The sequence below is a fragment of the Mustela nivalis genome (genome assembly GCF_964662115.1).
Source record: "Mustela nivalis genome assembly, chromosome: 5".
In the NCBI taxonomy this organism is placed as follows: Eukaryota; Metazoa; Chordata; class Mammalia; order Carnivora; family Mustelidae; genus Mustela; species Mustela nivalis.
In genome coordinates, this window is record NC_139024.1 from 2,652,126 (window position 1) to 2,675,428 (window position 23,303).

General features: G+C 58.3%; 1 protein-coding gene across 6 annotated transcripts in view; it reads left to right on the top strand.

The window, feature by feature from the left end:
• Positions 1 to 23,303, top strand: part of RPS6KA2 (ribosomal protein S6 kinase A2) — a 296,857-nt gene that overhangs the window by 267,071 nt on the left and 6,483 nt on the right. For 4 of the 6 annotated variants that reach the window (XM_082730472.1, XM_082730474.1, XM_082730476.1 and 1 more), the window contains 8 exons: positions 2,170 to 2,272; positions 4,449 to 4,579; positions 5,611 to 5,736; positions 13,233 to 13,322; positions 15,096 to 15,254; positions 16,614 to 16,775; positions 19,141 to 19,217; positions 20,827 to 20,944. In XM_082730472.1, the coding sequence (XP_082586598.1) occupies positions 2,170 to 2,272; positions 4,449 to 4,579; positions 5,611 to 5,736; positions 13,233 to 13,322; positions 15,096 to 15,254; positions 16,614 to 16,775; positions 19,141 to 19,217; positions 20,827 to 20,944 (966 nt within the window). The remainder of the gene's footprint in view (positions 1 to 2,169; positions 2,273 to 4,448; positions 4,580 to 5,610; positions 5,737 to 13,232; positions 13,323 to 15,095; positions 15,255 to 16,613; positions 16,776 to 19,140; positions 19,218 to 20,826; positions 20,945 to 23,303) is intronic. The other 2 variants (XM_082730475.1, XM_082730477.1) reach the window with 1 other exon arrangement.

The window sequence follows — 23,303 nt, forward strand, 5'->3', positions numbered from 1 at the left end:
GGAGCAAAACTGACTCGACGGGAAAGCCTGAGGCTGGGGGCAGGTCTTGGTCTCCTGCTCCCAGGGGTCCGTGTGTGGGTGGAGCCGGAGCCGGAAGAGGAGCTGAAATGTTTGACCTTCAGTTCCAAGGGCAAACGTCTCTCCTCTCGTTGGGGTTAAGTAAGAGCCAGCGCCGTGTGCGCGTCAGTGAATGTGCGTAAGGTGGGAGACGGGGCTCTGGTTGAGACGACCCCCACCTTCCCCTCGCGCTCCCTCCGCTCCCCCCACCGCCCTCCCCACCCCCCAATAGCAAGAGAACGCAAGACCGCCCTGGGAGAGGATGAGAGTTTTCCTGGAGCAGGACAGACACTGGTTAACCCCGGGAGCGTCGCCGGTGCGAGCAGGGAGGGTCTGAGCCCCACGGGGCTGCGCCGGGGCCACCGGTCTCGGTAACGGTAGCATTTCAGTCGGAGCGCGCAGCTCGCCGGTCCTCGTGCGACTTGCTCTGTCAGGTGCAGACACCAGGGGCGTTTGTTCCCACCCCAGAGTGCTTCACCGCGGAAAGTAGCGTCTTTCTATTTCTGGAAAGAGCCTACAGAGTAAATCAATTCCTAATGAAATCTGTTCACCTGGGGCAAGAAATGAGCAGATCATCGAGGGTGGACATTGTCCTCTGGCGGCTCCAGGGGCACACCCGGAGCTTTGTCCTGTGCACGCCCACGGCTCGTGAAACCAGGGGGGAGCCCGGCGGTCACCGGCCAGACACTTTTGTGTCCGGCTTTTGTTCTAACCATCACTCCAGGCAGTTCCCACCACCACCTCGACTTCCAAAAGGGTGTGCTCCCAGCAGGGATCGGGGCCTCGCGCCCTCCTGCCCGAGCTGGACCTTCCCTCACTCTGAGCGCTGCTGTAACGGGGTCAGGATGCCGGGTCCTCCCCCGCTGGCCCCCCTCACTCCTGATCTCGCACAGCTCAGCCAACCTGTCTTAGCCTGGGTTTCCTTGTCTGTAAAGACAGGCTGATAAAAGCTGCTTTTCTGTGCTATGGAGAGATGCAGCACAGTCGGGAGGCAGCCACTGCGGCCGCTGTCTGAGCCGTCAGGGTCCGTCTCCAGGCCTGCTGAGCGGAAGCACCAAGAAAGTGCCTGGTGGTCCCCTCTGATCAGGCAGAACTGGGAAAACTCGTCCCAAATGTTTGCAGCCAGACCCCCTTCCTGGTGTCCGAGCCCTGCTGCCCATGCACCAGCCCACCAGGATCTTTGCACGCCGGCCAGCGCCATGACTTCCATGCCCCGGGCCCACCGAGCGACCCAGGATGGGGGCATTCTGAAGTCCCCACTGCGGCTGCCCCCCCCAGCCTCAGCCAGGGTGGAGGCCTGAGGCCCCCGTGCCTCTGCACCACCTCCCTGACTGGCCCCAGCTTCCCTCACCTGCCCACACCCCCTTCCTGCCCATCCGTGGCTTTATCCACCTTGTTCCCAGGCTTCCACACGGTTTTCTCCCGATGTTGCATCTCCCCAGAACAACACATTGTTGCCTTGCCTAAGGCGACAAGATCACCGGGTTGGAAGGCGTTTTCAAGAAGGCCAGTGTCAGAGGGAAGCGGTGGGGGGCTGGAGTTTCTGTGCAGCAGAGGTCAGGCCATTCTGGAGAAGCGTGAGTCTCCATCTGGAGACTTGGAAGTGCCGGTCACGGGCTCTGGGCTGTGTGAGGAAGGACCTGGCTCGTTCTAGCTGGCGGCCATCCCAGCATCCCCTAGGCGCTGGCCCCACGGTGGCCAGGGCAGGACAGGAGGAGGGTGCCAGGCAGCAGGGGCTCTTGCCTGCTGTTCCCGGAGTGGGGGCGGGGGGGGGGTTAGATCCTTCAGAAAAACATTCTGCCCCCCAGAAAGGTTGAAAACTTCATATCGCCCTCAAGGGAGGATACGTAGCAGGTGTCCAACTCCTCATGGTTTAGTCATGGCTTTGGTAGCGTCCAGCTCTATCCGATACCTTCCACGATAAAAACACGTAACAGACACGGCGTTCTGCGTGTGTCCGAACCCACTCGGTGCATCCCAGAGAGCCGGCCACGGGTGCATCCCCGGCGGCGTGTGCGAGGCCCGGCTCCCTCCACCGCCGCCGGCTCTGCTGTCGCACGTCTTCCCCAGGGGGTCCGTGGTCCTCAGCGTCCTGTCTTGCTCTCCCCGCAGAAGCTGTACAGGAAGGAGATCAAGCCGCCCTTCAAACCAGCGGTGGGCAGGCCCGAGGACACCTTCCACTTTGACCCCGAGTTCACAGCACGGACGCCCACAGGTGTGTGCCGGCGGCGAGGGCGAGCCAGCCCAGAGTTCTGTCCCCACCCCGGTTCTCCTCCTCCTCCTCCCCGGCCAGTTAGGGACGCGACTTAGCCTGAAGGTCTGGTGTTCCAGAACACTTCCATGGAGGGTGCCGGTCGGCTCTGTTTGACTTTCTTGTTCTCTCGTCTCCACCTTTAAGCTTTAGGTGAGAGAACTGATTCTGGGTCCCCACCTGGGTGACATCTGGTCTGGAGTCCCCCAGGGTTCTTCGAACCCCCTCCGCTGTCTCCTGTTCTGAGCTGCGTTCCGGGGGCCGCTCCTCTCAGGCACGCACAAGCAGGGAACCTCCGGGCAGTGCCAGCCCCTCCCGTAGTCAGAGGGTTTGGGGGGAGAGGAAGGCCGCCGACCACGTCCGTGCGGTCCGAGCCGCAGATGGCCAGCAGACGCTTCGGTTCCTGGGGAGGGCTCTCTTCCCGGCTGGCACACGGCCTCCCGCGGCCTTACTCTGTGCTGAGGAGGAAGAGCGTGGTCCCTGCTGTCTCACCTGCTTTTTACAAGGACGCCAGGGCCATTGGACCAGGTCTCCCGACCTCATTTAACCTTCATGACTTGCCGAAAGACCTCATCTGCAAAGACAGTCACGCGGAGGGGTCGGGCTTCAAACTACCAATTGTGGGGGAACACGGTCAGTCCGTGTCAGTCAGTGTATGTTACGTACTGGTGTTCTGTGAAGAAAATAAAGAGAGATCTCCTATCTTTGGGGGTTCTTACTACTTCTGAACTTGAAATGTCCTATGATTTTTAGGGATAAGCATGAAACAAATAGATGGTCAGATACAAAACGCTACGTGGAGAAACTTGGAAGAGAGGCTCCACTTTGTTTCCTTTGAGTTCGGCTGTGGGTGCTGGGAAATAAATCCCCACCGTGCTAGACTAGGGAAGCTTAATTAAAACCCAGAAGCTTCCGCTGAGTCGTTTTTAGACTCTGAAAACGATGTGCTGCTAGACAGCAGAGCTGAGGCACGGCGGGCGCCAAGCCGCTCCAGACCCAGGGCTCCGCGCCCCGGCTTGCTTCCTACTGTCTGCCTTTTTCCTGCACAGATTTTCAGCTTTGAGGTCTGTCTTCTCCCAAAGTGCCCTGCACTGCCGTGCTGCCCTGAGGGTCTCCACCAAAGCCCAGGGGATCCAACAACCTTAAGCAGTCTTGAACCCCCAGGGCATTCCAGTGTCCTACTTAGCGCTTTAGATAAGAATCCCTCCTTAGGACTTTAGATAAGAATCCCAGCTTATCCTGGAGAATTAGCCGCAGCCGGCTGATGGCTGGCTTGAAGCCTAGCCCAAGAGGCTCATTTACAGCTGCTGGGGAGTGTGTGTGCTTTTTGGGGGACAGCAGGTCTATTAACTTCTACTGCTGCATTTTCATTCGTGAATGAAGACTTTGCAGATCAGATACGCACTGCCTCAGAATGACCTTGCCATGCCTGCTCTACCAGGGCTGCCTCCCCCTGCACGGACCGAGCCGCAGCGGTCGGGCTCAGGCCGACCGGCGGGGGCTCAGGTGGGTCTTCGTGGTGTCACCACCACTGCCCACACTCGGTGGGTGCCGGGGTCACGCCTGAGTGACAAGTGGCATAAGTAGAATTTAACCCGCTTGAGAATCGTGCAGGGTGCTGATTTTCGGCGCAGTACTTAAAAAGCAGACACATTAGCTGGATAAGAGAAAACTTAGAACTCTGATGATTCCGTGGGTGTTTCTGACGAGGACGTTTGAGGGCTTTTTCAACTTTCCCCGGGCGGCTCTCGCCAGCACACTCTCCAGCGGGCGGCTGACTCACGCACATCAGGGGATGGAAACCAGCCTGAGTGCTGGCTTGATCTTAAAAAGAAAAAGACGGTAAGCCCAGCGCAAGGTACTCCCACTCCGCAGGCAGGATCGCCGACAGGATGCGGGGTACCCCCTTTCACAGTCCGTTACCCTTCAGCACAGCCACGCTCTGAGCTCACGTACTTAGAAAGTTCTCCCTCTTATTAACGTTTAAGTGCAAAGAACGATTTTTCTGTGTCCTTGGCACTTGAGGGACTGCCCAGCACAGAGGCAAACTGCGCGCTGTCCTAAGTTAAGCAACAGTGGTTGGAGAATTCCAGCCAGGGAGCCCGTCCCGGAGGCTGAGCGGTCTCGTTGTCGCCTGCAGACTCCCCCGGCGTGCCCCCCAGCGCCAACGCACACCATCTCTTCAGAGGATTCAGTTTCGTGGCCTCGAGTCTGGTCCGGGAGCCCTCGCAGCAGGATCTGCTCAAAGCCGCGGTTCACCCCATCGTGCAGGTAATCCCCGCACCGCCGGCGGCACGCACCTCCGCCAGGTGTGGGCGGTGGGGCTCCAGCCTGTGTCCACGTGGACGGAGAGCCAGGCTGGGTCCCGGGGTGCTGGTGCCAGGGCCAGGGGGACCCGCTCTGTTCCCACCCTCCCGGGCGTCCCCGAGTCTCCTGGTGAGCAGAGCCGTGCCTCCGACCCTTGCTCTGCTTCCACCTTCATGAAGGGGAAAGAGTTCTGGTCAGAACGCCCCTGGGGTGTGTCTGTGGCTGGGGCCCCCACAGGGGTCAGACAGGCGCGTCCTCGCTGTGTGGACCGAGTCGGCTCCCCCAAGAGACTGGTTGGCTTTGTGGGAGCCGCTTCCTGTTCTGAAATGTACTGTTGGGGAGATCGATTCAGATGACATTTTTAGAAGGAGTTTTCCACCCAATAAGTGAAACCAGATGCAGAGAATTCTAAGAAGGAATTGTGATCGTATGTTATGTAAGGACAAAGTCAGGGAAGATGAGGTGGCATTAGATTTCCATGTATCTTTCTCCGGGGCCGTTAGGGAGCCCACAGTGTGTCTAACGGGGACACCTGACATGACAGCGTACGCCATGTGCCATCGTGAACGGCGGCTAAGTGGTGGTTTTCTGTCTGTGCTCTCAGTGCGTGGGTGGAGGCTCGTGCACACGGCAGAGGGGGGCTGCGATGGGACATCACGGGGTGTGAGCCCCTGTAGATGTGGACACCAGACACTGCTCCACCTCAAGCATCAGAGCCACACACCCATCACCTTCTGTGCTCCCGCCTCCAGAGTCTCAGACTCTGTGTCGGATGGTCTGAAAACTAAGCTCATGCCCAGAAGGTTAAGCTTTAACCTTTGCTTTAACCTAAGCTTTAACCATTGCTGACCGGCTGCGCGACCTTCACAATCCCCTTATCTCCTGGGCTCGCTCTGTGAGCCCCAGTGCGCCATCCGGGCCCCCCCTTGCTGCCCGTGCCCTGGGTGCCTCTGCCGCGCGAGCCCTGACAGCCCCGTCCTGGGCTCTCTCCACAGCAGTTACACGGGAACAACATCCACTTCAGCGACGGCTATGAGATCAAGGAGGACATCGGGGTGGGCTCCTATTCCGTGTGCAAGCGATGTGTGCATAAAGCTACGGAGGCAGAGTACGCCGTGAAGGTAAGAGCACATACGCGCGTGAACCAGCCAGCTTCCTCTCTGCACGCTGTCCCACAAGCTCGAATAAGACAGACTACAGTTTGCTGTGACACTGGGTTACCCGTTCAAAACTTAGTTTGCAGATCATGAATATTTTCAGTTTTATCCAACATTTAAGTACTGACCACCTTTCGTAGCTTTATGTACAGTATACCCTGGAATGAAAGATTTGGGCGCTCCATATTTTGGAAAATACAACTGGGGGACAGGAGCCGTGTTTGAGGGGGTCGGGGGTGGGGGGGAGCTACAGTCACCAAAAATTAAATCAAAGAAATGTCTAAGGCATAAACCAGTAATGTCTATGCAGACTTAAACAGAGAGCTGGTGGTAGATAGTAATAATTATTCAGAATCATCTAGAACCCAGTCTCTACATAATACTTTTAGGTTCTGTAATTACTGCTCGATTTGATATCTGATATGGAAATCCCAAACACCAGGTTCTTAAGTTTTCTGGTTGGTGATGTGCACTAGAGCAAAAGCTTCTGGCCAAAAGTATAACCTCATTTATGTAAAAAGTGTAAACTGTGCATTCTCTGCACAAGACAGCCAGAGATGCTCTAATGCACACTGACCTCGGGACTCTGGAGAAGATGGGTCCAGCCTGCGGCATCAGCAGGACCAGACCCAGACGTGTCTACACCACGTGGCACCAGCGTGCCCTTCACCAAACACTGGGGCACACACGGAGCGTGTCTGGCAGCGGCAGGGTAAAAGGAGCCCTTCCTTAGCTCAGAAGACATTGTTCAAAATGACGCCTGCCAGGGGAGGACCCCATTCCTTCACGGGTCACCTATGCCCCTTGCTTCTTGCACTGAGAAAATGTTCAACTCTGTCAAAAGAAGAAAGAAAAAAAGACACGAGCTCCCCCAAACTAGCCCTTTGGTCTAGTTTGGGTTGGTCTCGTTTGGGTTGGAAATTGCTGGCTTGTGGACAGATGTACCCTGAAGTCCTCCAGCCAGAAAGAATGAAATACAGGTTTGCAAAGACAGCCAAGCACCGAGAGTCTGTGCAACCCCGTATTTCAGCAGGACTGCCAGGACCCCGGGAACCCAGGGGCGTCGCCAGCAGGGACCCCTGCAGAACGGGTGTGCGGGGCTCCGTGCATTTCTGAGACTTGAGCTGATGAGGAGTTTTGTGTCTCCTAGTCCCTGGGAGTGTTCCGAGGCGTGCGTGCGTGGACGCCCCGGGTGCCTGTGGAGATGCTGTGCCAGAGGCGGGCGTGCACCTGTGGTGGGTCCCAGGCGGGGCTTGCATCCGTACCCCGGAGTGTAGGGCACACACGTCTCACGTGCGTGTGTGGCCATCGGGGAATGTCTTCTGCCTCGGTCGTTTCTCAAGGAATTCATGGCTGAATTCCTAAGCCACGTCAGGAGACCGGCCGCAGTCCTGGAGACAAGGGCGGCTTCCGGGGAGCACAAAGACGCGGCGCCTTGTCCGGGTGGCTCCGTGCCCACGCTGCCTTCCAGAACACAGCCGGCCCCTGTGGGGCCGCTCAGCTGCGCTTTGTGCCTCGGAAAATAAATCTGCCATTGACAGAGGCGGTGGTGTGTTTCCCGAACTGTCCCCACGGCTGGCGCCCTCATAACTGCACCGTCTGAACTCGGCTTTGTTCTGTGGCTTCGCCTCGGTCCCCACCACTCGCTGAGGCCACGCTGCACTGGGAACTTGGGGCATCTCAGCCCAGGGCCCAGAAGCCAGGCACAGGGCCGCGGCCCGGAAAGCCGGGTCCTCCTGTTCCTTCTTCCGAGCCCTGACGCTCCCTGGACAGTGAGCTGGCGGACTTGGGGCCTTCCCCAGCCTCCCCGAGACCGCGCTGGGTGGTGATGTGTTGCCTGGAAGGTGTTTAAGTTCCGCACGCGCAGGGCGGAGCTGGGCCCTGCACCGTGCAGCCCCGCGACCCAGAGGTGGGTCGGACGCCCGTGCCCGCTGCTTGCTGGGACGGCAGCAGTCAGGTTCCGGGTCCCGGTTCGGGTTTGCTTCAGAGGAGAAGGAGCTGGCGGGCGTTTCAAGGCAGAGCTCCGTGTTCAGGACGGACCCACACGGTACCAAAATGTAACATCCTGCAGCTCGCTCCTCGGTCTCGTCGTCAGCATTTTCCAGGGAGGACATAATGGAAATATTCTTTGGCCTTTTTCTGTGTCAGCTGACTGGTGGGAGAGAAACCGTGTCCCCACTTGGAGATGGGAGAACTTGTAAAATGAAGAACGGCTTTCAGCAGCCCCGCACGGAGAGCGCGGCCGTTCGTGACTTGGCATGCGAGCTGGACTCTGGTCAACAGGCGCCCCATTGAGGCCCCGCTGCTGAGCTCAGCCCCGCACCCCGGCTCGCACGCGAGCCCCCAGCAGACCCGGCCGTGCAAATTCTTGCATGCGCGGGCAAGATTCTCGTGCACGCTGCCTGCATGGGTGACTCAGACCACCCCACTGAGTAAGGAGCAGAAAAAGGTTTGCAGCCACCTTGATGGACAGCAGGACTGTGGCCAGGGGGCAGGGGCTTCCGCCTGGGGCATTCATACTGAGTGGGGGGGGGGGGGCTGGTGCTGCCGCCTCCCTGGGGGGCACTGCACTGTCTGAGACACCTGGTTTATCATGCACCGAGGCCAGGAACGCAGCACAGCGTCCCGCCCGGAATGGGCCCTCCCGCCGTCCTGGTCCCGGGATCTCTGAGCCCATAATGTCAGCAGTGCTGAGGCTGAGAACCTCAGCCTAAAGCATCCTTTGAGGCCGGGGGTAGGGGCGGCTGTCTCCTGCAGGTGGACTCCAGCGGGCTGGAGTCTGGGAGATGAGGGTGGTGGACGCCTTCTCTGTGTTGCTTCTGCTCCTGGTCTCAGGATGACATCGCAGGACCGCGGGTGCGGGAGCCCGGTGCTTCCTGCCTCTACTCGGGCAGGGCAGGCCCTCTGGCGGGCGCAGCGGGAACTGCCAGGGCACGGCCTTCCCCGAGGAGGGCGGGGTCCACCAGGGGCCCGTCCTGGAGCGCAGGATGCATTAGCTCTCACGTCTTGGAAATATCACTGTGTTTTGCTTTAAGCTTATTTCTCTGTTTTATGGGTGCCTGATTTTGCCGCTATAATTACTCTGTCATCACATTAACGACCTTGAAGGCCGTATTTAAACCTCTCCACCCAGTGTGTCCCCAGTCGACCAGAGTGATGGGTTTGCAGTCACCCTGCGCGGCAGCTTCCTGTGCAGCATTTCAAGTGCGTGGGGCAGGCCCGGCCAGCCAATTCGTATCAAAGGAAGAGTTCCTGGCGTTGTGTGGAAGGGAAGGTGCCTCGGAACCTATCGGAGCTCATTTTCCGTGGAAAAGCTGCCTTAATGTTCGTAAATGTCTCAGCCTCTCAGAAGCCTGTGCAGGTGCCTCTCGAGAGAGTTCCAGACGGTGTCTGCGGACTGTGACTTGGATGTGTCCTGGCCCCAGGGCACGGACCTCACGTGCACACCCCTGGCCCCAGGTCACGGACCTCACGTGCACACCACTGGCCCCAGGGCACGGACCTCACGTACACACCCCTGGTCGCAGGGCACGGACCTCACGTGCACACCCGAGGGACTGCTTTTGCTATTTCCATCCTTGGTTTCGAAACACAAACATCAGTGGATTTCTAAGGAGCCAACAATCCAACAGCTGAAGCTTGCGGGCCCAGGAGCCCCAGGCATGAGACAAGTCGGACTTACACACATTCTCTCCCCGGGTTCTGACGACGGTGATGACGGCAAACGGCACTCACTGTCTGCCACCAGACTCGACGTGCTCTGCCTGTTAGGTCCGCTGATGGTCATGGCACCGTGGGGGACGACGTCACCCTCACCGTGGGGGCACAGAGACCGACACGTCAACAACACAAGGACACTCAGCCCGTAAGTGGGAAAGTCACCGACATCCGAGCATGCACACCCATGACCTCCCTAGGGTGGGGACCTCGCTTCTAAGGGCTGGAGCCCGAAAGCTGCACTCCGGCTCCCCCCACCCCTGCCTTCTGCGACCTCCAGACCGGGAAAGCCTGAGAGCGCCACACAGAGCAAATGCGGCTGGGCAGCAGGAAGGTCACAGCCCAACCGTGGGATCTGCCAGGAAAACATGTGGTTTTAGTGACCATTTGGTTCCAGTGAAGGTGTAACTGGAGAAAGCGGAGGTGCCCGTGACTCTGGGCGCCCCCGCACGTCCGCAGGGGGCTGGGCAGGCTGTCCCGACATGGACCCCATTTTGTGTCCCCACAGGCGGTTGCAAGAGCCTCTGCACTCCTGTGCTCTTGCTCTGATGTGGACGCTCGAGCCACCAGAAACGCAGCCGGACGGAGACAAATGTTTGACATGAATAGAGCTTATTTTTAGAAGGAAACTGACGGGCACGGAAATGTTCATTTTTTCCAGCAGGAAAACCCAGAGTCCTGTCACTGTGCCATTTGCTTAAATTAACTGTACGGGAGAAGTCGTCTGTGAAATCCTGTGAACGGCCGCGCGCCCGAGCCCCGTGTGCACTCCTGACACTGGTCCTGGGAGAAGCTCGTGGAAATGCCCCGCCTCCGGGGCTCGCAGCAAGCCGGGGAGCCCCTCCTCTGGACGGCCGCTGGGCCCGCTGCGCCGCGGGACTCAGTGTCCCAGGAGGGGGGCACCGGGGGGAGCCTGGGACGAGGAAGCTGGAGGGGTGCAGAGTCGGAAGAGGAAAAGCTGAGGACGGGGAAGGCTCGTTTCCCGACGCCTCTTCCCACCCCTCCCCGGCTCCGGCAGCCAGAGTACAGATGGACGTGAGGGGCGCCTGGCGGGCTCCGCGGGGAGAGCATGCAGCCTCGGTCTCAGGGCGGTGAGTTCAAGCCCCACGCTGGGCACAGAGCTTACCTTAATAAGTCACTGATCGACCGATTCAAAGGAAGAAAAGAGAAATGCTCCTGATACGTCCGTCCCCATAAGCTTCACCAGCAGAGAGAGCCCGCGTCTGCCCTCCGTTGCGTCCCGCGGGTGCTGACTTAGCCCCGTAGGCATACAGCTTGCTGGAGAGCAACATGGCAGGAGGCTCGTTGATGGGCCGTGGGGGGGTGGGGGGGCGGCTAACCCCGGGCAGTGTCCTGCCTGCCGTCAGTGGCCACTGTAGGACAAGAATGACGGGGACGTTCCTCTTGACCCTTTGTGGTTCCGCCGGCTCTCAGCCCCAGCACGGAGGGGAGAGCGGGCCCTACTTGTCACCACGCCGGCCCGGAATTCCTTCCTGCGCTTGAAGCCCAGTACTGTTCTCAGAATAAAGACCTTGATCCACCGGCGCCTTCGGAACTAGAAGCAAGTCGATCAAGGGCAATCCTGGGAAACTGACCCCACAGAGAAGAAGCCCATTCCCTGCCGTGTCTAGACGAGCGCTCAGAGCCTCTCTCTGGGCCCTGCCGTCCCCCTGCAGAGACAGCAGCCTGAGCTCGGGGGCCAGTAACCCTGCCTCATGGCTCAGCGTCTCCATGAAGACTCTTCTTCCGTATCTTAAAAAAGTGACAGTGATAATTCCAGAAACCAGTTGGTGGGTGAAAGCAGCCGGCACTTGCTGACAGCGGTCAGGATCAAGAGCCCGGGTGTGAGCAGGACGTGCTGCTGTCTGGACCCCGCGTCGGCCCTGCCCGGATCCGCAGGCTGGTGGGAGCCCGCGGGCCGGCCGTGGGAACTGAGCCTCCGCGGGCCTCACGGAGGACGGGTGTCCCCTCCCCCTGCACACCCACCCGTGCTCCTCCCTGAGCGGCCGCGGCCGTATTGCTGTGCCCAGCCTTGCCCTTGGGCTTCAGGTCAGCTCTGTCCCAGGGAGACCCCACAGGAGGAAGGAGGAGCCCCCGGCCCCGAGGAGGGCCTGCCTGTGCAGTCCCCCCATGCGGTCCTGTAACTGGCCGCTGGCAGGAGAGGGAAAGCCTCCTGCTTCCAACTCCATTGTGAAGGTGACAAAACAGATTTAGGCTGAGAATACACTGCTTTTATCCTGAAGTTTTATCCAAAAAAATGAATCGACCATTCATTTTTTAAAAATCCACTAATGTGGGGCACCTGGGTGGCTCAGTCAGTTGGGTGTCTACCATCGGCTCAGGTCATGGTCTCAGGGTCCTGGGATCGAGTCCTGCATCGGACTCCCTGCTCAGCGGGGAACCTGCTTCTCCCTCTGCCTCTGTGCTCTCTCTCTCCCCGATAAATAAAATCTTTCTTAAAAAATCCACTAATGTCCTTTAACCTTCTCAAATTTCAAAGAGAAGGTCACGGCCCCCAGAGCTCAAACGACCCGTGGGCTGTTGGCGCAGAAGGGATCCTCACACCGCGCTGGCCGGCCCGCGGTCAGAGCCGCGGAGTCCGGAACCCCACGGCTGAACCGGCCGCCGGCACGTCTCGCACGGAGGCCAGACTGACCTTCCAGCACGTCAGTGGCGCTGCCCGCGGCAAGAGGAGGAAAAGGTGTCAAGCGAGGGCACTTAACTTGCCGCTTGTTGACGAGCACAGGGCACAGGGCTTGCCGCGCTGGCGGAGCCTGGCTGGGGGCTCCCGCACCGAGCCGGGGAGAGCAGCGTGGGCCCCGGGTGATCTCCGAACAGCGAAGGGGCAGGACGAGGGCGTCCAGGGCAGCCTCCGGCAGTGGGTCGGCACTGCCCAGCTCGCTGTTCAGCTCAGCGGAAGAGACAGTGTCACGCAGAGCTCCTCTCGGAGTGTCACCCGAGAGAAGGCACAGCCCATCTCCGTCCTGCTCCGGCGGCCACGCGCCGGCTCGTTCTCCGAGGAGCCTCAGAATTCGGCGAATCTTCCCTCGGGAGCGGCGAGGCTCTTCCGTCCTGAGTGTCGTCTCTGACACACACGCCGGGGATGCGGCCTCCCCACCGGCTCCGGCCCGCGGCAGCCGCAGCAAGGGCGCGGTCGGCCACCTCCGGAGGGACCAGCCCTGCCCCCGCGGCTCCCCTGTTTGAGGCGCCCGTCCTGCCTTCAGATGCCATCTGTTCTCTCGGGTGGGGGGTTTGGCTGTCACCCTCGGACGTGGGACACAGGCGCTGGGTGACAGAGGGGAAGGAGCATTTGCGTGTTTAAGCCACAGCGGCCGGCTCGGCCTGCACACCGGCCTGGGCGTCTCCTGCGGGGAACCACGCACACGGTCCCGCTTTGGGCCTGTGTGTCACTGCACGGTGAGGCCGGGAGCTGGAGGCTCGTTTTGGACAGAGCGGAGAGCGCGGGCCACCCACACGGAGCCCGCCACGGTGGCTGAAACACCTGCTGCTTTGGTGGCCTAAGTAAGCCCTCAAGCCCCCTTCTCTCTCCAGCCCTGTAATACCTGGGAATTCATGTCTGAGGCTCACGCTAGTTGGGACAGAGGATGGCCGTGAGCGTCTAGGTGACTGTCACTTGCCCTGGTTGAGCCTCAGCTCGGCGGGGGGGAGGGGGGGGGAGGCAGAGACGGTCCGAGCGCCGACGCCGTCCCGGAGCCTCACGTCTGGCGCTCTGCTCGTTCCAGATCATCGATAAGAGCAAGAGAGACCCCTCGGAGGAGATCGAGATCCTCCTGAGGTACGGGCAGCACCCGAACATCATCACCCTCAAAGACGTAAGTGGTCCCCACGCAGCGGCGACGCTGCCCGGTGCGCCCTTCCTCGCCCGGCCCTGAGGCCAGCGTGGGTTCAGGGCGGCTCTCTTACGGGTCAGCCACGGCCGCCTCCCCCCGGAGTGTGTGCGGGAGCCAGTACCCACCGCGGGCCCCTCGAGATCACCCGGGAGCTGCTCGAGTTCCCGACCCTCCGAGGGCAACCCCGCCCCACCCCCGCACTCCCAAACCGGGTGGCATGGGATATAGGGAGGTCAGGGAGCAGGTGCGAAGGCGAAGCCAGATGGGTTATTGCTTGGGGCCGTTGCCAAACATGGCAGAAATGGGGAGTCGGGGGTGGCTGAGACGCAGCTGGGTCAGATCTGAGCCCCCAGACCCAGCAGTGGCCGTGGGGTTCCTTCCAGCTTCCTCTGCCTCTGCTGGGTCGTGTGTGGCCCCCAGCCCAGGAGAGGGAAGGGAGGGGGTCCGCTCCCTCGGAAGCCCAGCGCAGAGGCTGGGGGTGGGGCGAGGGCGGGGGTGGGACGGGGCCTGGGGTGGGGCAGAGTTGTCACCTCACCACCTTCACCCTCGCAGTCCACGATGATGCCAGGGTTGTGATTTCGGGGCTCAAGATTTCGGGGCTGCCTCGACTTCCCTTTGGGCCCTGTCAGTTCCTGGACCCAGGGCACTGCCAAGTGCCGGTTCACCTCGGAGGAAAGTATGGAGCAAGGCCCCGTGTTAGCCTGTGGAAAGCGAACCGGCTTCCTCCCCGCGGGTCCCAGGCTCCCCCGCAGCGCAGCCCGGTGTCCCCGCCGTTGTGGGTTTATTTATGTGAAGGTCCGAAAGCAGAAACCAGCTCATCAGAAGACTTCTAAGCTTTTCAAAGCACTTTCATTCTGTTGGGGTGGGTGATTCTGAGCCAAAGACACCATCATAGGTCCATTCTCAAAAGTAGAGCATTTTTTTGAGGCATAAATTGGAAATAAATGCACCAAAATCAACTTTACAGGCTGCACTGAGCTCAGAGTCAAGCAAATTGTTTTAGTGAATTGTTCCCGATGCATCACACTGATGCACAAGCTGAACACGACCTGTGTTTACATGCTCTGCCCCGTTCCCACGAGGTCCTCCCGACACCTGCTGTCCACTCAGCATGTCGAGGAAAGAGCCAGAGGAGAGAGGTTTGGGGCTGTTTAGTTCGTGAGCGTGAAGGTGCCGTGGGGAAGCTCCCTTGATCAGCGCTTTCCCGAGATAAGAGCACTCCACGGTGTGGCAGATTCTGTCCGTCCGTCTCCCCTTCCTGCCCGGCAGTCCTAGGTCAGCAGTGCAGATACAGCCCGAGGGAGGGCCCCCGCGGCTGGGGCCGGATGGACAGTGCCAGGCCTGCTGGGCCAGACTCCGCCTGCTAATGAGAGCCCCCGTGGCGTGCACGCTGAAGTCTGAGGCGCTGGGCTCTGGGCGGACAGCTCTGAAGGTCCCCAGGGCAGAGGAGGGACTGGAGCAGGACAAGCCGTGTCAGCTCAGATCTGGCCCTTGCCGGCTCTTGGCCTCGCTGGCTCATTCCCTGCTTTGCTGCAGATTGTTAAAGCTGGTTTTCCCTAAGGGCCGCATCGGGTGTGACGGCATCAGCCGTTCACTCATTTTCAGCCGCAGCCTTATTTTCACACCGTGGGGAGCACGGGGCCCCCCGCCTCTGCACTGGCCAGAGCCGCGTCCAGGGCTGCACTCGTCCCCCACGGCAGGCGGCTGCGCGGGCACGGGGACCGCGGTGACCACGCGCTGCTCTCCGCCTCGCAGGTCTATGACGACGGGAAGCTGGTGTACCTGGTGATGGAGCTGATGCGGGGCGGGGAGCTCCTGGACCGCATCCTGCGGCAGCGCTACTTCTCCGAGCGCGAGGCCAGCGACGTGCTGTGCACCATCACCAAGACCTTGGACTACCTCCACTCCCAGGGGGTAAGCCGGCCGCCCTCCCCCGCAGCCTGGAGGGGACTCCCCGGCTTGTCCCGCTTCCTCCTGCGTCACCGCCGCCCCTCCCGTGTCTGAGATCCCTGCACACACAGTGTGGCCGGCAGCGAGCTAGGGAAACTAAGTTTGCCTGGACCAGGTATGGAGGAAATGTATCCGGGCTGATCAAGGGCCCCGTTGATCCACTGACAACGGAACTCTTTAGCCAGCGCCAAGGAAACCTACCGATGACAGAGACAGAGAGAGCTGGCTTTGCCGGGGACCTCGCCGGGCTCCGGGCGCCGCCCCTGCTCTCCGTTCATGCAGCCCCAAGCTCTGATCTCACCCACTCTGGAGACCAGAGCGGACCGAGGTGAAGCGTCTCCTGGGGCTGGCCGCGCACCGTGAGTGGCGGGGCTGGGGCTCCCGCCTGGGGCTCTCGCCTGGGGCTCCACTTCGGATCCCCTTGCTCCCAGCGTATCCCGCAACTCGGGCCGCGCTGTCGCTGGCCACCCTCCACTGTCCACTGTGCTCACGAGCGTTTGAAACGCGGCCACCTACCAGCAGGAGGCTGTTTCTCCGGGACCACAGCACAGGCACTGTGCGCTCACCGGCAGTGTGGGGGTGCGAAGCGTTTCCCCAGGACAGCCAAACTCTAGAGGAAACCCTGGGGATGGTGGTTTTCCAGATGGGCTTCTGTTTCCTGAGGGAGGTAATGGGCCTGGCCCCAATCTCCCACTCCCCTGCCCACAGGGCCTCTGCCCGCGAGTGTCCCTTCAGCTTCCCTCCATCTCCTGTCCCTGGGTTTTAACAGGACCGTGGAGACGTGCAGGTTCCCGGCTGTGTGAGGGCACACGCGTGTGCTCACCATCAGCCTCCATCCCCATCAGAAGAAACGTCTGTGTGCCCACAGAGCTGCTTGGCTTTGAGACGTCAGGACGGCTTTTGCCAACCCCATCCCTTGTGCTCGGGATGCCCTGCACCTCCCTCCTCACCCCCACAGGTGCTGCTGTAGGATTCCGGTCGATCGCTGGGTCACTGCCCCTGGGTCCCCTGCCCCCGACAGGGGCTGCGTGTCCATCTCGCATTCCGGGGAGCCCCTCACCGCGTGGAAGCGTGCTGGGCCCCCAGTGAACATCTGTCTGTAGAAATCGCCTCGTGCCTGTCACCTGAACACAGCGTCACGTTTCCTCACATGTGACTCTCTCATCAGGCCGGCTGCTTGCGTACTTACCCCAAAGAGCATAGCATCCGAGCCCCCCGGCTTGCAGCCGCAGGACCTGCTCAGAGTCACAATCCCGAAAAGCCCCTTCTCTTCTGAATGCTCCCCTCCCCCTCCTGCTCCAACCCTGCCCACCGCCTTTCCAGGTGGTCCATCGAGACCTGAAGCCGAGTAACATTCTGTACGTGGACGAGTCTGGGAACCCCGAGTCCATCCGAATCTGCGACTTCGGGTTTGCCAAGCAGCTCCGGGCCGAGAACGGGCTGTTGATGACGCCCTGCTACACGGCCAACTTCGTGGCCCCCGAGGTAAGAGACCCGCGCCGGCCGGCATGGGCCGGCTCCTTCGGCAGAGGAGGGTGCCGGCGGTTTGGCACGTCGGAGTCACTTACTTAGACTGACTTAGCGGCCGTGTTAGAGAGGAGAAATGAGTCAGAAAAAGAACCAGCCACTGACCTCGCTCAGACACAGTTTACTTTATCCTTCCCCTATTTGTAAGTTTTTAATGGTGACGCTTTTCTGTAAACCTGTTACCGAGCAGTGGACCATTTGGGTCAGCTCCACGCCACTGCCGGAGTTCCTGAGATAGCACAGGCCGTGTCCCATGCCCCCGGAGGGGAGCTCACGGGTCCCCTGCGACCCTGTGATCAGAAGTCGATCTGCCGCTACACAGGTGGGGGAGGCTGCATGTTTGTGGGTTCCCGTCATGCCAGGGTTCCGGTCCAGACGGTTCCCAGAGCGAAGCAAGCCGCGCTGCGGGATCTAAGATGAAACCCGTGGTGTCGCGCAGGTGAGGGCTCTCAGCCACACCCGGAGACTCGGAGAGCCTCGGCAGCCCCGTCTCGTACGCCTGCCCCTTCTAGGCACCCTGGGGAAGGTTCCCCCAGGCTCTGACGGTGCTGCTGTGTTTATGGAGGCAAACCCAGGCCCTTGCTTTAAGTAAACAACAAAACCTGAGCAGCCGCTGGAGCGAGGCAGGCTCGGGGCTGGGGGTTGGGCGTCGGGAAGGAGAGAGGATGTCGCCTGCGTGCGGACCCTTCTGCCTGCTGCCGACACCGGGCCAGAGCGCTGAAGCCCACAGCAAGTCCCAGGAGAAAGGCGGCCGGCTCTTGATCTCAGCTCGGGTCTCGAGCTCAGGGTCGTGAGTTTGAGCCCCACGCTGGGCTCCATGCTGGACCTGGAGTCTACTTCAAAAAATAAAAGAAGAGAAGAAAAGAGAAAAGAGAAAAAAAGGAGTCCCCCAGGGACCTGGGAGTGGTCTGGAATTGAGAGGTCGCTCCCGCGCTGGTCATGGGGAAGGCAGCAGGTGCCGAGCCAGGATACGGGTGGGCTTGTGAGGCCACTTTTAGGTTACCAGATGCTACCTGTGACCCCCTTCAACCCAACCTGCTTATAAGCCTCTGTTACGGTCTTACTTGATCAATATTCATATGCCTCGGTTTTAGCAATTATAGAATATCTTACATTGGTATATCGCTTTACCATTCACAAAGCCCTCTTACTGAGTGTTTACTTTTATCTTCGGACGCCCCATGAGGCACACAGGGTAGATACTGATGGCCACACCGCGTGGATTAACAACAACCACCACCACGTTCAGTGTGTCCAAGGACTTTGGAAGGTCACTGAGCTGGTGACGCGGGGGTTTGAACGACGGACAGTTAATCCGCCGGTATTGGCTGCCACACAGCGGCCTCAGTGATATAACGGCGGGAAGACGGGACCCTTGCCCTCGTGTCTAAGAAGACTGAGCTCAGCTCTCCTGACCACGTCCGTGCTAACCCAGGGACGTGCATCACCCCCGCGTGTCCGCGCCGCCCGCTTTGCTGTCATCAACTACAAACACGTCAGAGGATTGCCCTCCGTGGAAGTCTGTAGTCCTGGGACTCATGAAAATCTTCTGTGTTAACTATTCCTCAGAAAATTGAACGCAGGATTAGCATGTGATGCGGCCATGCCAACACCCGATGACACTGCCCGTGGAGACGCGAGCAGCGGTCGCCCCACGACGTGCACATTATTCCCAATAGCCAGAAGGCAGAAGCGGCCCCAGTGTGCCTCAGCAGCTGACTGGGTGCACGAAATGCGGTGTGTTCGTACGAAGGATACTGGCCTTACCGAGGAAGGCGATCGTGTCCCACACTGCACCGGGGATGAAGCTTGAGCACGTCGTGTTGTTTGATGCAAGCAGAAAAGCCAAATTACTGTGGTTCCACCCGTATGAGGTCCCGAAAGCAGCCGAATCCACCGAGACAGAAAGAGGAGGGTGGAGCCGGGGCCGGGCGAGGGGCGTGGGGAGCGGAACGGGGACAGGTTCAGTTTTGCGAGAGGAAGGAGGTACACGAGGTGGTGGGACAGTTGACCTGTGTTCCTAAGACCGATTAAGATGGTACATTTTATGTTGTGTATACTTTGCCAGCATTTTTTTAAAGTTCTGCCTTAAAAAGTGAGTGTTTTCAAGCTCTCCGTCACGTGTCTGGCAAGAACCACGGTTCGTGTGCTTGCGCTGGTCTTTGGGGATCCCTGTGGCAGGGCGTCAGTATTGACTTGGTGCTAATAAACGATATCCCCCCGTTTCCCACCTGCCCAGCTCATGGTCTCCTCCGAAGATCACACTGTGACCTTGAACTTTCTTCACCAAGTGCTCATCTGCCGTCTGCTCTCCCCCGTCCAGGTCCTGAAGCGGCAAGGCTACGACGCAGCCTGTGACATCTGGAGTTTGGGGACCCTGTTGTACACCATGCTGGCGGGGTAATGCACACCCTCCGTAGGCGTCCGCTCGTGATGGCGAGTGCGCCCGAGATGTCGTGAGGCAGGCGTCCCGGGGCCGTCCCTGAATTCAGCCCAGGTCACCCCTGCCCCCGTGCACGGGTGGGGACATACACTCACAGGGCTTGGGTAAACGCTTCTTAGCCCTTTCAGAACAGCTAAAGAACAGGTTTAAGAAAGTTGGCCATAGGTTTTCTTTAAAATGTACGTCTAGAAGTTGCGAACTGAGCACAGAACTGAGCCCATCAACACAAACCCCTGCCTCCAAGCACGTGTCCACGCTCTCCCCAGCACGTGCTGCCCCTTAAGAGGGTGCAGCATCTTCTCTTAAAAACATCCCCTTGAGTTAGGAAGCCCCCATGAAAGCTTCCTGCCAAACAGCACCTCCAGGAAGGCCACCCGATGAGGCCAGGCGACTGACTCATGAGGCCAGCAGACGAGACAGCGGCCGTCCAGGAGGGCTGGGTGTGCTGTGTGCGCACCCGCTTCCGACCCGCGGTCATCCCGCAGCGGCTCTGCTTCTGGCCGGACTCCTTGACCTTTACGGGCGTTGCTTCCCTCACTTCTGAATGAGAAGAGGCCGCCGTGTAGTGCTCCAGGCTCCCAGCCTGAAAGGTCTAGGGTCCTAAGAACCCCAGGGAGACCCATGTCTTTAAGTTCATGAACTTTTCCTGTGGCCTTACCGCGGCATCGTGATGAGCGTCCGCAGCGAAGGGAGGCAGATGTGTGAGCCTGGGGCTCTGCCTCGAGCACCACAGTGGCAGGGAAGGCATCCGGCCCTTCCTCCTGTCACCGCTGCGTCGCCCTGCGGGTCCTCTGATACCCACATTGTCTGCACATGAACCCCAGATCACTGACTCGGCCGCTAAAGGAGGTGCCATGAGGACCCCATAGAATTCCTTTTCTCCCGGCGTGTGTGGACACACCCTGGTTCGTGCTGGGAGCCGGCGGAGGGACTCACCGTGGGGTGGGTGGGGACGGCATCCTCTATGTGTCTGTGTAGGTCCCTGCAAGCGTATGACTCTACCCGTTGTGTAGTTGAGTGTTCAAAAATTAATTTGTCAGAGAACCAGAGTTAACAGATCAACCATGGGCCTTTCAGACTCCAGATCCCGGCCTCTCCTCCGTCAGACCGCAGTCTCCCCGCGGGAACCGAGTGCCCGGGCCGGCCACCGTAACGCGGTAGCCAGGGAAGCCAGGACCGGTCCAGGGACGCTCGTGCTTGGGTCCACAGGGCTTTCTACACTAGCCTTATTGACCTACACCATAGTCCAAGTTAGGAGGATGGACACGGCAAAAGAAATAAGTGACACTTTGCCATGACTCCTGAATTTGGAGCTTGATGGCAAAGAAAGAGCTATTCTTTTTAACAACAGAGAGGCAGGGCTGCCTGGGTGGCTCTGACTCTTGATCTCGCTCATTCTTGCTCTCAGATTTGTGGGTTCAAGCCCCATGTTGGGCTCCACGTTAGGTGTGGAGCCTACTTTTAAAAAAACAAGCAACGACAACAAAAAGAGACAATATCAGGCTATGAACTTTACTGTAGGCCATAAAATGGGAGCTGAGAGCGATGCACTCTCTCCTTGCGCAGATTTACCCCATTTGCGAACGGACCGGATGACACGCCCGAGGAGATCCTGGCCCGGATCGGCAGCGGGAAGTACGCCCTTTCCGGGGGGAACTGGGACTCCATCTCCGATGCCGCAAAGGTGGGTGTTTCCCGCGCTCTTCCTTCTCAGGGGCGGAGGTTCTGTATCAACCTTTGTATCTGGGAGGAAGCTAGAGGATATCTTTCATTTACACAACTCAGTATTTTGTAGATTATTTTTAGCTTCTCAACTAAAAAAATATTTTTGCAAAACTTTTGTTGAAGTCCTTTCCACATTTCTACTGTCTTGGTGTACTAGGGTTCTCCAGAGAAACAGAACCAATAGGATGTGGGTAAAAACAGAGAGAAAGACTTGTTTTTAAGAATCAGTTCACAAGGCTGTGGAGGCTGATGAGTCTAACATCTACAGAGTAGGTCAGCTGGCTGCAAACTCAGGGAAGAGTTGGCATTGCAGCTTGAGTCCAAAGCCCATCTGCTGGCAGACTTCCCTTTCCTTGGGAAACCCTGGTCTTTTTTATCTTAAGGCTTTCAACTGATTGGATAAGGCCCACCAACATCAAGGAGGGTCATCTGCTTTACTCCAGGTTGATGGATTTCAGTGTTCATCTCATCTAAACAAGACTTTTACAGCAACATCTAGACTGGTGATCGGCCAAACGCTGGGCATCATGGCTTAGCCAAGTTGACACATAAAAGAACTGTTGCACTCTTAGAGATGTTGCAAACTGAGTGCCCTGAATGATCACGGACTGATCAGGATGAACTCTGGGACAGAGGTGTATTTCTCTTACTCTAAAACTCCACACTGGGGCTTCCCTGCAGCTTCACTATATGTGACCAACCTTGTTTAAAGAGACAACAGACTTAGTCTTTTTCAGTTGAGATCATCAGTTCCTCTCTAGTTAAATAGTACATGATCACACAACCACGAGTATCAACAGTCTATTTCCTTTGTTACTGTAAAATGACTGGGAAAGATGTAGACCATCTAGGGTTCTGATTCTAGTGCTGCCATAGTCATCACTGTGTAACCTCATACAGAAATGGTGGAGGGGATGGTGGAGGAGGTGGCAGAGAAGATGATGGAGCAGCTGGTAGAGAGGATTGTGGAGATGATAGAAGTGATGGTAGAGGTGATGGTAGAAGAAATAGTGGGGGAGATGGTAGAGATGGTGGTGAAAGTGATAATGGAGAAGATGATAGAGGAGTTGGCAGAAGTGATGAGAGAGATGATGGAGTAGGTGGTAGAGATGATGAGGGAGAGAGTAGAGGTGATGGTAGAGGAGATGGTGCAGGAGGTGGTGGAGGTGATGGTAGATAAAATGGTGGAGGAGATGGTGGACAAGATGGTGGAGGAGGTGACAAAGATGATGGTGAAAATGATGACAGAGGTCATGGTGGAAGTGACGATGGAGAGGACGATGGAGCAGATGGCAGAGGGGATAATGAAGATGGTAGAAATGATGGTGAAGGTGATGGTAGAAGAGACGGTGCAGGAGATGGTGGAGGTGGAGGTTATGATGAAAGTGATGGAGGAGATAATGGGTTGGCAGAGAAGATGGTGAAGGAGGTGGCAGAGATGATGGTGGAAGTGATAACAGAGGTCACGGTGGAGGTGTTGGTGGAGGAGATATAGAAGAGACAGTGGGGAGAATGATGGAGGAGATGAGCATGGTGAAAGAGGTGGTGGAGGAAATGGTGGAGAAGACGGTAGAGATGATGGGGGAGGGAGTGGCAGAGAAGATGGTGAAAAGACGATGGAGGAGATGGTGGAGGAGATGTGGAAGAGACAGTAGCGAAGACGGTAGAACCGATGACAGAGGGGACAGTGAAGCAGGTGGCAGAGGTGATGATGAAGGTCATGGAAGAGGTGATAGGAGAGCAGAAGGCAGCTGGCATTTAGGGAGCATTTCTTGTGTGTCAGACCCTAATGGTCCCAGTGCTCCCACCCGTCCATTCTGTCTCAAAGGAGTATAGGAATCGTCTAGTTCTGGCTCCCAAAGTAGACCAGGACTCAGGTGCTGGTGATTTCTTTAGGAGAAATTTTATGAGAAACCTTGGAAGTAGGAGTGGGGAGCAGAGAAAACATGTCAGGAAAGCAGTCAAGTCAAGTATCAGGATTGCTGCTGCAGGCAGAGGGATTCATTGCCTTCTGCGACCTTGATAACTTCTCCGTGCCCCTTCGCCACTGGATCTTCTGCCCCATCTGTCCCATGCCTTCCCCCCTCTCTGTGTTCCCCAAACATACGACAAAACCTCCAGTTCTCCAAAATCTGATGAAGTCTATGGATTTCTGTGTTGTTACTGCACATCTTGCATGTCCTGCATAGAAACGTTGCTTTACTATGAGATCTTAAGCAAACAAAATAGGTCTCTCTGCTTTCAGTTGTGTACGTGGAAAATCGGAACAATATTGCTTCCAAGAGTTATTTGTTCCAAGAAGTTACTAAGATCAGTGT